The sequence below is a fragment of the Pezoporus flaviventris genome, unplaced genomic scaffold (assembly GCF_033815535.1).
Source record: "Pezoporus flaviventris isolate CSIRO_AGI_PZ_B2104156 unplaced genomic scaffold, CSIRO_AGI_Pfla_v1 ptg000650l, whole genome shotgun sequence".
In the NCBI taxonomy this organism is placed as follows: Eukaryota; Metazoa; Chordata; class Aves; order Psittaciformes; family Psittacidae; genus Pezoporus; species Pezoporus flaviventris.
In genome coordinates this window covers 34391-47359 of record NW_026893196.1, presented here as the reverse complement: position 1 = coordinate 47359, position 12969 = coordinate 34391, and the positions used below count along the sequence as shown (strand labels likewise).

The following is a 12969-nucleotide window of genomic DNA, read 5'->3' as shown; positions in this document are numbered from 1 at the left end:
GCACGTGTGTGACATCCATCTGCCATAATTCACAAGGGCCCAAGCCCCAAGGGTTCATCCCAATTCCCAGCCCTGGTCCATGATGGCTACAGCTGGGGCAGGCCCTGACAATGCCTCTCACTTCCTCCATTGTAATCTTAAATTGACGGAATAGTCCCTTGGCATTCTGGTGAAAAGTGTTGTGGGCCTCCCTGGCCTTTACAAAGTCGCTCAGGGGTGCAGCAATGGAAACTAATTGATCTGCTCTATCATTGCCTTCCCCCAACCCCTGTGACCATTTATGACTCCGTATGTGGATGATGGTGTAAGCACACTCCTGCTGATGAATGGCCGCCTGCAGCTGACGCAGCAGGTCAAACAACCGCCGGTTTCGACACTCTCTGAGTCGAGCATCCTCAATGTGCTGAACCACACCTGTGACGTACATAGAATCAGAGATTACATTTATTTCTGTGCGATGCCAGTTCAGAAAAGTCCAAACGACCGCCGCTAGCTCTAAAGTTTGCAGTGAGTCCTCTGCTTCCGCGGCCAGTATCTGCTGGTGCCATTTCTCATCCTGCATCCAGGTCGCCGCGGCACGCCGAGACTTCTTTCCAGCATCTGTAAAAACCGTTACTGCATTGGCCAGTGGGCGCTCACTCCTTTTTGGTATCTTGATCCATTCTTGCTGGCTGATCCAGCGCAAGGTGGTGGATTGCAGTTGTTCTACCTTAAGCTCCGCAGCCTGAGACAGCAGGCTGACTTGTAACGCCTGTGAATGCTGGAGATACCACTCAAGATCCCGCCGTTTTGTCGGCAGGTAAATGGTTCTGGGTTCCTGGGCCGTTAATTGCAACGCCCTCATACGGCCCTTTTGGACCAACTCTGCTAAATTTTCAATTTTCTGTTGAATAGTAGTTTTGGGCCGGACAGCAGTAAAAAGACACTCCAATATCTTCACCTCCTCCCCTTTTTTCTTTTTGCACTGTGTCAGTGCACCCAAAAGTTGCTTAGGGCCTTGTAATATTGTAAGGTCTATGGGAAGGTCTGGGTCCCGACGGGCAACCCATCTCTGTACGATTTGTGTGCTGATGCGCTGGATGGTTAGCCGCTGTTCCGACGTGGGTCGCACCGGCCGTGCTGGGTCAGTGCCTTGCAACAGGGGTCTCAAGGTGTCAATATCATCGTTTGAAAAGCCCACAACGGGACGCAGCCATTGTATATCTCCAAGTAAGCGCTGTGCGTCATGTAGGGTTGAAATTTGAATGTGAAGTTGCAGTTTTTGCGGTCACACTTGGCCCTCCGTAATATGCCAGCCTAAATATTTCCAGGCAGGGCCACGCTGAATTTTTTCAGCCGCGATAATGAGTCCTTGCTTGCTCAGTTGCTGCTCCAGTAGAGTCTCTTGGTCCGTGGTGAAGGGTTGATTTTGGGCGAATAGAATATCGTCCATATAATGTTCCTGGCCATATTCGGCGAAGGGGCTGGAGCGCATTGGCCACAAACAGTTGATGCAGGGCAGGGCTATTTTTCATGCCCTGTGGCAATACAGTCCATTCAAAACGGCAAAAAGGTACTGCTTTATTTGGCATTGGCAAGGTGAAGGCGAATCGTGCGGTATCTAGTGGATGCAGCTTAATTGTGAAAAAGCAGTCTTTAAGATCAATAACCAGCAGGTGCCAACCCTCTGGGAGCATAGCAGGGTTGGGCAATCCTGGCTGCAAGGCACCCATCGCTTGTATCTGTGCATTCACAGCTCTCAAGTCCTGTAGCAGTCTATATTTTCCTGATTTCTTTTTTATAACAAAAATTGGTGTATTCCAGGGGCTCATGGAAGGTCGTAGATGTCCCTGTTGTAATTGTTCCTGCACTAAAAGCTGCGCTTGCTCTAGACTTTCCTTTTTCAGCAGCCACTGCTCGACCCACACCGGAGCGTTAGTAGTCCATGTGAGCTGGATCAGGAAGGTCCATTGTGCAGCGACGGCTCCTAAAAATGCTGGTTAGTCAGCACCAGTCCCAGCTGGTCTAGCACATCTCGGCCGATTAGGGCATTCACCCCAGTGGGTGTCGTGGTTTAAAACCAGGCAGAGGGCTCGTTCACTCACTCCCACCCCTTCTTTCCCTCCCCCTACTCCCGGAGGGATGGAGAGGAGAATTGAAAAGAATGCAACTCCCACGGGTTGACAGTTAACATAACAAGGCCTCCCGTGGAGCCAAATCCTTGGGGCCCACGCTTGGCCAATGAGCCAGTATCTTGCATTGCAGCAGTTAATTGTGGCAAGGGGACTAGCTGGACAATCTTGCTCTCTTCAGGGATATGAATCGGAGGAAATGACGTTTGAGCTACAATGCAAATTTCTCCAGTAAAGTCTGCATCAATCAGTCCAGGTAATATAAACAGACCCTTCAGTCCACTGGAGGATCGCCCAAGCAGCAATGCTCCATGGGCCTGTCCATTGATCATTAGTGGTCCCCGTACTGCTGTGGGGATCTTACACGGCCGTTGATCAATGAGGGTCGCATCTACTGCGGTTGCCAGGTCCAAGCCGAGGCTCCCTCTAGTGGCGGGCTGTAGGCCGGCTGCGGGCCGCAGCTCCCGGCTGATGGTGTCGCACTTGGCGCTGGCCACTGGGTGGCAGCTGATGGTGTCGCAGCTGGCGCTGGCCACTGGGCGGCGGCCTGAGCAGGGGCCTCAATTGTTATCTGCGCGCGGCGGCCATTCGCGCTCGTCTGTCCGTTTCCCGAACAGCTGCAGGCTTCTGTGCTGTGGCTGTTTCGGTGACAATTAGAACACCAAACAGTCCTTCTGCAGTTTCTTTTCAAATGTCTTCCGCCACATCTGAAGCAACGAAGCTGCGGCTTGCATTCACGTCTTGGTTGGGCCGGCACTACGTTGTTGGACCGGAGAGGACCCAGCGCTGCAAAAGCCTGTACCTGTGCCTGCGCTGCCTCCCTCTGTGCCTGAGCTTTCTCTTTTCCCATCTCTCTAACAGTTTCTACAAGTGGTGCCTGAGCTCCTACTGGCACCCTGCTCATGTGTTCTAGCATAAGTTCTATGGTGGCATCTGCGGGTAGGGTGACTAAAATACCTTTTGTATAGGTGTTGCTATTTTCCATGACACACTGGCGCAACAGCGGACCCCTCATATAATCTGGAGTATCCACTAAGCTGATGGCTGTGGTTAGTCTATCCACAAAATCAGCAAATAGTTCATCTTTTCCCTGTTTAATGGACATGTACGAGGGGGTGGGGGGCGCCGTGCGCACTCTCTGCATGGCTTCCCGGGCAGTATGCATGGATTCCAGACAGACGTGTGGCCCCATTTGCACTTGAATGTCTACACTAGCAAATAGCCCAGTTCCCATCAATTGTTCTGTTGTAACACCAAACAACGGGTCATTTTGACCTCTGGGCAGGTTTGATGATCTATCACAGAGCTGTTGCCAATGGGCCTGCCACAATAGCTGCTGCGCTTGTGTCATGATCATTCTAATTGTTCCCTTAATATCTTCAGGGCATAAAACTGTACCGCTCCATATATAGCCTAACATCTGTTTAGTGGGCTCACTGTGCAATCCTGAATCGTTTACTGTACTTCGTAACTGAGTTAAAAGTTTCCAGTCTAGGGCATAATGGGTTCCCTGTGTTCCTCCCAGTCCATCTGGTTCGTACCGGACTGGGAAGGCTCACAGGTCTTCTAGATCTCTCGCTAGGGCGTAATCTCTATTTTCTACTGCGTGTTTCAAAATGGCGCCCCAATCGATCCGGCGCCGAGGCACTGCCCTCTTTCTTTCGGATTCCTCGACATTTATCATGCGTATGCCTTCTAACACACTCTCTCTGTCCTTTTAAAAGTCCCTACTGTCGGAATCCCTCTGCTTTTCGGAACTCGACTGGGGCGGTGGGGGAGCAGGGAGTTGCGCTTCCTCCGCTGCACCTTCTGATGAGGAAGGAGGGGGAGAAAGGGAAAGGGGGGGGGGAAACCCTGCGCTCCGAGCACAGGGAGAGCCCCACGGGTTGGGGGAAATGAGTTATAATCTTCCCCCGGCCTTAACCGACCGGGGACGTCTGTTCCTAGTTTCTCTGTTGCTACAGTGGCGATTTTCTTTTCCGCCTTGTATCTTTTTATGCAATTTATTACTTCTCTCCAAGGCTTACCAAATTTCCTTGCCGTTTTATCATCATCAAGCATCGAGTCGAATAACTCATCACCAAACTTTCGCCACTCACTCTCCTCAAAAACTGTATTAGGATCTACAAAAAATCCCTTAGCCTCCCCTACAGCCACTAGACCCGCTAGCTGCTTCAGAGTTTCAGGCTTAATTCCCCGCTTTTCTAAAAAGGGCTGTAATAAATCAAGGGCTACCTCTCGGTCCATTTTCATGGCTGGCCTTTTCCGGATCGTCTTCTTCTGGATCGTCCTGTAACCTCGGTCTCCGGATCGGCCTCCCGATGCAGCAGTGTCTGGTTCGCCCCAGCGGCGGACTCCTTTTGGTCAGTCCAAGCACCCGGGTCCGTCACGCCACTGCAGTAGCATTGCCCGTGCTCCCCGGGCGCTGCTGCCGGGGCCGCTCACTCGCCATTCCGGGTCCCTGATACTCGGGGCCCTGTATTCCGGGTCCCCGCCAACCGGGGCCCTGTATTCCGGGTCCCCGTATTCCGGGTCTCCGTAGTCCTAGTCCCTGTTCGGGCGCCATTTGTTAGCAGCGAGGAGAAGCAAGACACGCCAACCCAATATGGGTGATAAGCAAGCTTCTCCTTTATTTGTGGCGCACTTCGCTTATATAGGCGTGGTGTTTAGCCACGCCTCCTAGTCACAACAGTATTGGTTAGTTCTACACAACTTCTTTCACATTCTCCTCCCACATCCGGTTTCCGGTTACCTGTGAGGCCTACACCTTGCTTTGCTCGCACAAGGCCTCCAAGGATCCATGGCCTTGATCTTAGAGCCATTCTGCAACAATAGGACAAGGTGTAACGGGTTAAAACTTCAACAGGGAAAGTTTAGATTGGATATAAGGAAGAAATTCTTTCCTGTTAGGGTGGTGAGGCACTGGAATAGGTTGCCCAGGGAGGTTGTGAATGCTCCATCCCTGGCAATGTTCAAGGCCAGGTTGGACGAGCCCTTGGGTGATATGGTTTAGTGTGAGGTGTCCCTGCCCATGGCAGGGGGGTTGGAACTTGATGATCTTAAGGTCCTTTCCAACCCTAAGTATTCTATGATTCTATGATTCTATTCATACCTGGTGAAACTCAGTTGAACTTGGTAAAGCTTTAGTTCAGGAATTAGACTTTCTCTAGAGGAGGAAGTATAAAACTGTGAAGATCCTAAAGGTAAGAATGTGGAACTGCTTAATAACATGGCTTTACTCTGTTATAGCAGAAAAACAAGCAAAAAAAAAAAAGAAAGAAAGTAAAATCAGACACTGGGGCTGAGAAACTGCCCCAATGCTGGAAGGGTAGAGGCAATGTTTTGGAAGGTGGCAGGCAGCAGTGAGGTCTGGATAGAGGAAGAGTGAACACAATGTGCTCTCAGCGCAGTCCCCTCTTTCCCCACAGATTCTGTCTTCACACACCTCTGCCCCCCAGAGCTTCCCGAGGCAGGTCACAGGAGGTGTCTTGGGACAGTCACATCTCCCTTTCTCTTCACAGGTACCTTGTTGGATCCTGAAGGACTGTATGATGAAGAAGTGTGCACTCCAGATAACCTACAGATGTATGCAATTACTAATTCTCCCACGTGCTTTAGACAATTCCTTCAAAAGCCAGTTCATTGCTTGCTATTTAACATTTCAAAAATTGAGTGGTGTTTTATAGACTGCAAAATAAAAAATAAAATAAACACCCACTACCAAAATCCAACAAACCAATCACTTTTACACAGTGATACTTGGAGAAGAGGGAGAAAAGGGAAAAGGACTGCTTCTCTAAGTCTTAAGACAATTGGCTTCAGTGGGTGAGAAGATGAGAGCAACCGCAGTTAGTGTTTTTATGTCTCTAAAGCTGGTCCTACCTGGACAGCCCGATAGGACAAGAAACTCCAAGCACTACCAAAAAGGGTACATGAACAGCTTGCCTGGAAGTGCTTCTGCAGGAAGCCAGCTATGTTATCATGGCCCTGTAAAGGGCAGCAACAAAAGGAAATGTCATTTTCCTCAAATAAAAAACCCTGTAAAGTTTAAAACACCACCCCAACACAACAACTAATTACCCATTCTAGAAAGCTTACAGAATTTGATACACCTAACAAAGCAAGCTCAAAAATAGAGAGGAATTAGCACATCAGCCACAGCTTAATATCTATCAGTGATGCTAGTGCAGCATTACTACTTTTAAGGAGTGTTTGATATCAAGAAACAGGGATCTTTGGTTTGAGCTAGTAGACTTATGAGAAATACAAAAACCTCTTAATTTGCAGAAGTCTTCAGATAAATTTCTTCAATACCTGTGCTGCTTGTCAAATAATATGCTAGTGGAGAGATATTAATAAGCTTTGTACATGTGATGATCCTTTTTGTACCTTCTCTATCTTGAAGGCTAGATTAATGGACTAACTACGTTATTATTCTGACTAACTATAAAGATGCTGTAGCTGTTCATTACCAAAATATCCTGAAGAGGTAAAGTTATTCAAATTAATGCATCTGTGCAGATGCTTCAGTTAGCACACATAAAGGAAACACCACATTATATAGGCAGTTTCTTTTTACTCACCAAGTACAGAACATGTTATGGTATAGATGGACACTTAGTTGAATGTATTTAGGTGAGGCTACCCCTTGAAGTCATCTTTGTATCAGTTTTGAACAAAGAAATTGAATTCTAGACATGAGGTCTGGGTTTAGTTGATATTCAAAACAAGGATTTGTTACAGCAAGTCACGCTTTATGCATTCAAGAGCCTGCAAAGTTTCCAGCCATTTCTATTCACATGTTGAAGACATGAACTTGGTACATGTGAAAGAGATTTCTGGAAAGCAAAAGTAAGGTAATTTGGCCCCACAATCAAGTTTGCAAATGCAAATCTGTATGTGGGTGTAACAGTCTATTTTATGGTTCCAGGAGGAACCTGTCACCAAATTACCTTTAGGATATTTTGTTTTATTCCCTGAAGAGTTCCTTGTATTCAGTAGTAAAGTTCCACTGACAAATACATGACTGATAGATAAAAGCCATCAAATGATCAACAAGTATTTAAGAGTATTACTTCACTAGCTATGTGTACATATAGCACCTCAGTTTGAGATAACTGGAAGATATTCCTGAGTGCTGGCAACAGAATACACATGACACCTTTTGCCTACTCACTGTGGTTTTGTTTTCTGCAGTATGTTATAATTCTCTTAATCACATGAAAAACCCCTCTCTTCGACCTCAGTTTCCACTATTTTTTTTTAATGCAGATGTGCAGGGAAGCAGGGATCTGCATGTGTACCTTATGTAGATGTACTTTAATATTGGAGAAACCAGTTCCACAAGAGGCCAGGCAAGCCTGTCCTCCCATCTCTGCAAGGGACTGGTAAACATAAAATTTGCCAGTAAATTCAGTAAAATTTAAAGCCACTAATGGAATCTGAGCTTTAAAGATGTTTAAATGCTAAATAGCACAGAAGATGTGGAGCACCCTGTATCTAACAAGCATCATTCATCTACACAGCAAAACAGGGTACAGCCTAAAATTGATCTGTTCTCAAATTTTTCAATAATAAACCTTGCTCAAGCTTTGCAGACTGTTCAGACATTTAAATTGGCAGCATAAGCTAACTAGAGAATTAGTTCATCAGCACCCTTCTCTACTTTATAAATAAAGTACTTCACATTACTGAACTAAATAGGCCATAAAATCAGTAGAACAACTAGTTCTTAAGTATCTCTTTCATGTTAACTACAGCATGCATACAACATCGGACTAGAAGATCATACTTGGTACAAATAATAAGCCAGTCACAATTGTGGAACAGTAATTGTATGTGGCTGTAATTATTACAATTAATAAACTAGATGTCACAGTCTGGGCCCTGCCTCAGTGCTGGAAGCTGCACAAGCTTCTGCTCAGCAAGGCTTCACTAAAGGCACACAGTCTCATCTCACACAGATGATTGTGGCCTTAAAGAAAAGCACTGGAGTAAGGCCATTTTCATCTCCAAGCTCTGATGGGAGTCTGGCACAGGAGAGCACAGCTAAAAACCAAGATTTAAATGATATTTTTTCCAGTCTCCACTGCTGGACAGTGGCTCACAGTTCTGGGTGACAGGCTGCAGCACCAGTAAGAAAAGTCCTCCTTAACTCAGGTGCTTCTTGCCTGAATGAGGGATGGTCCTTCAAGCTTTATGATGAGAGAGCTCTTCTTTAAGTCTGCCTTGCATACACTGCTCTTCATGCTCCTCCTGTGTTCACTGCAGCTACAGTCAGCACTACCAACCAGCCAGAAGCCAGAAAGCTGCCTGACAGAATGATAAACTTTACTTTACTTAAACTTTAAGGTTATTTGGGACTGAAAGTCTACCAAGAAAAAAAAAAGTGAATTTCCAGTTACTTTCTATCCTCCCTTTCTTTGTGTCAACGAATTAAGCCAATTACACTGACAAAATTCAAGTTTAGTTGTGCAACTTGGTCATAATTAGTTACATTCATTTAAATTGTTAGCATGTAACTGTTTCACAGCACATGCCAGATGTCCAGTACTGGTGTCTGCTTCCTGCAGAGACAAACAGCAAACCACTGTGTATGAAGTGCTATGAATTTTAGGCGGAAGCAGATGAATGCACATTTACAGTTTGTTTTCATCATGTATTTAAAATTAACATTTCCCTTTCATGAGCAGTTGTGTAGGTTGAGTGAATACCCAGCATTTAGAGACCTTTGAAAGGACATAACTGAAGCTAAAACAAACTCATCTTTTAAATTAACGCAAATAAGATTTTTGGCAGTAGCACTGCAGCACTAATCAGCAGTTTCTTCTATTTTGTTACTTAATTAGCTTTGCCAAATATAATCACAATTTTTGAAAGAGGTCAGTCCCATCAAAGAGCTTGCTTTCTTGAACCTAGAAAAAGAATTACAGTAAGTGAAGCTCTCAGCTTGCAAATGGGGTTCAGAAAGCAATCTCATTTAATGTAAGTTATTAGATGACAGGCTAAAACAGAATAATACATAAAAGGAAGCTTACTTTCATAAACTGGTTACAATAAACTCCAAGAACCTTCAATACCTGAGGTCCAAAGGGGGTTAAACGTTGTGATTAAATAAGTATATGACCAGAATTTTGTCATTGTTATATTTGAGGACACATGTAGTACTTTTTGTATGTCTCAACTGACCCAAATGTACAGACTATAACACTACTGAGACCTAATCAACTCCAGCAAGTGCTGTGTCCCCTGTGCCACCATTCAGATTCCTCCAAAGAGACAAAATTTGACAAAGAAACCATTTAAATCTCAACCATTAAAACACATCATGAGAGTCTGGTGTTTGTCTCATGTTTTTACTTCATTCTGTACACTCACATGCATGCATTAAAAAAACCTCCTAAACCCAACCCCATAAAATCCATCCAAATTCAAGTCTTAAAAAATCAGGGGATCAAAAATATCTCTCCCTCCCCCCCCCCCCCCGAGGTATAATTAAAGGCTTTTTACCTGCTAGGACCCAAGTTCATGGCTCAGTGTTTCTCCTGCGACAGTTGATGTAGCTTAACGGCATAATCAACTCTTAAAAGGGAAACCACAAAACTTTGATCTCAGGTTTTGGCAGGTAAGTAAAGGAAAATGATTTTCAAGGAGGTGGTTTGGAAAGTAGTTTGTTTGTGTTTTGAGTAAGAGAGAAAAACCACAGCCTAACCTGTCCCTCTCTTCATGCACAGTCATCACTCAAACCAGCTGCAACTGTACTTGATATCAATTGTCTGCATAATACCCTACACAGGCAGTTATTGTGTGGAGCTCCTGTTTTTGCATGCACAGATGTGTCTGTTGTTGGCAGATCTTTTAAACAGAACACAAGGGAAACCAAGTTTCCTTTTAAATCCAAGACAACAGCAAAATAATACAGAACAGCACAGCAACATAAAATTACTGTAAAATAGAGTGACAGGGACCATTGTGGTAGCACATTCAAAGCAGGGCTAATTTCAAAAGTTAGATCAAGTTGCTCAGGGCCTCTAGTCTTCTGTATAAAACCCACTGTTAAGGTTTAAACACGCAAAATAAAAGTTTTAATGGGAGAGCTGCAGCTTTGCCTGAACACAGAAATGGTACCTATACAACTGATTCTTAATTTTGAGTGCTTCTGTATGTGGTTTTGGGCTGGGCAATCTCCTTGCAAGATGGGGGCAGGACTAACACACCCACTGAGTAAGTCAGTCTCTGTAGAGGAGTTTGGAGAGTGTCACATACAGGAATCAAGTAGATTAGGCTGCCATTACTAGTGAAGTAAGAGCTTGAGGTCCAAGACACAGTAATCTGATGCTGAGGCTTGCTCAAAACCAGCTACCACCTGCCCAGCTGTGTGCTCCAGAAAGCCATTCGTCATCCACATCCTGTCTGTAAATCTCAGAAGGAGTTGCTCTGATCAGAATGGAGAAGTTTGCATTGAAGTACTCAGGTTTATTCTGAAGTAACCCATGAAACAGTTTCCTCCTCTGCTAGACTCAGCAGTGCTGGAAATCAACAGAGGGGCTGTGGACTGCAATATACTACAGGTAGCAGGCAAGCAGGGTCCTCCTCACAGGTGTCCGTGTTTCTGGCTACAAGGGTAGGTCCACCAGTGATGCGAAACCCACCATGAAGCTTTAGGAGCACTGTTAGAAGTTAGCACAGCCTCATACTGGAAAACACATGTGGAAGATGTGCTCTACAAGTTTAACAGTCCTTTTGGACAGGCATTATCCTTTCTGGGGGTTTGGAGAGAAACTAGTGCAATGCATGAAGGGATAGAACAAGCAAACATTTAAAGCACTTGTTTTGTTTTTTAATGAAATAGGGTGCTGGAAAGTGAAGAAGGAAGGAAAGGGTACTTGGTCTACCCCACCAGCAGGAACCACAGTTCCAGGCAGAAGGGGAGGAAGGCATCCTTGAAAGGAAACGGGAGGAGGATTGACTACATGCTCTATACAGAAGAAGGTCTCTACCTGGAATGGAAAGTGGTGAGTTTCAGAGCTGACAAAAAGAGCTGTAACTCACACAACAAACTTGTCTGGATTGTATTGCAGCCTGTTCTGCTTGGGTTCAAATTCATTCTCCAAGGGGAACCTACTGCTTTGTTATTTTCTACTTCTGCAAGCAAGTATAGAGTTTGAGAGGAGTAGTAGCACTGGTAGATATGATGCTACTCAAAAACAAACAAAAAACCTTGTTTCAAAGTCTTGCCTGACTAGGTGTTTTGGTGACGCCAGCAATCTGAACGTTTTTTCATCTTTTCAAGCATTTAGATGCTCTTTTATTATGATTATGAAAACCTACCTAAGTTACAAGCTTGTGATACATGGGCAGACACTGACATGAGCTAACTAGAGCAAGACCTTGTAGTGCACTGTCTGCTTCCTGGTGTAGGACCTTAGTTCATACAGAATTCCATGATGAAAAAGAGACACTAGTTCACATTTATCTACCATACTCTGCTGTAGCTTCTGCAGAATAGCAGGCAAAAGAGCAGTTCAGCATAGTTTAGTGCACAGTACCTCAGTCTCTCTATGCTCTGTGTGCACTCTGTGGACATGGCAGCTTAGCAGTTAAATTCTTTTCAGACGCACAGAATGCCTATGGTACATCTGTATGATAAACCCATCTTACATTTTGCACAAACATCAATAAAGCCCGTATTTGAATAGTTTTGACCCAGATTAAGTCATTGATAAGGCTCATGCTGGCAGCATAACTAAAATGTACATGCTTCCTGCAAGCAATTCCCAAAGTACTGGTGAAGTAGCTGGCAGAAGGGATCAGGTGAGCATTAGGATGGCTCCATACAGCTTTCAAAAGCTGGGAACCACAAAGTATTTCCTACAGATCTTCAATTTGGTCCTATACAATGTTACCAGAACAAAGTCTAGAATTTGGAGACATAAGAAGCAGGGTTCCTCGTTGCCTCAAGTCCCCAGGAAATTCAACACCTCAGTCTGGAAGACAGGCTTCCTTTTCAGCTGCATGCCATGGCTAGTACGGTAAAGCCAGCCCCTCCTTATGCACATGGATCACCTACTGCAGAACTGTAGATCAGTGTCTGAAACAGCACAGCTGTAATGGAAAGAAAAGTTGCAACAGATTCCATCCAGCCTAGCTTAACTGGTAGGTCAGGTCATGAGGCTCACCTCATCAACTGCACCACACTGACATGCTCTCGTGGTTTAAACCCAGTCAGGTAACTTGTTCACTCACTCCCAGTGAGTGGTGCCGAGCTGACAACAATCGAGGTCCGTGTCCGTCTCCCCCCCCCCTCGCACCGGGGCTCTCCCCTTCCCCGCTCCCGGAGGAACGGGGAGGAGGATCGAGAGAGTGCAACTCCTACGGGTTGAGACAAGAACAGTCCAGCAACAAATCACCACCGCTACTATCAGCTAAAACAATGATAAGGGAAAATAACAAGGGAAGAGAATACGATACCACCGGCCAAGAAAGCGAGTTCCACCCAGAAGCCCCTGTCCTTCCAGGTAACTCCCAGTTACCCCCCCCACCCCGGGCATGACTTGCTGTGGTATGGAATACCTCCCCAGCTAGCCCGGGTCAGGCGCCCCGTCTCTGCTTCCTCACAGCTTCCCCTCCTCCCTGGCAGAGCATGAGCCTCACAGAGTCCTTGGTCAGGGTAAACATCACTTAGCAACAACCGAAAACATCGGCTTCACCAACACTGTTCTCAAGCTAGAAGTCAAAACACAGCACTGCACCAGTTAACACAAAGGAAAAACATGACTGCTACTGCTGAACCCAGGACATTATCCACCCCTTATTCCATACCATTCACGTCGTGCTCAGATCCCACATTTTCAATACA

General features: G+C 45.6%; 1 protein-coding gene across 1 annotated transcript in view; it reads left to right on the top strand.

Annotated features, from left to right (window-relative positions):
* LOC133264135 (sphingomyelin phosphodiesterase 3-like) overlaps positions 1 to 12969 on the top strand; it is a 79384-nt gene that overhangs the window by 60070 nt on the left and 6345 nt on the right. Inside the window, exons 6-7 of the mRNA XM_061444062.1 lie at positions 5633 to 5696; positions 10963 to 11125. Coding sequence (XP_061300046.1) covers positions 5633 to 5696; positions 10963 to 11125 — 227 coding nt within the window. The remainder of the gene's footprint in view (positions 1 to 5632; positions 5697 to 10962; positions 11126 to 12969) is intronic.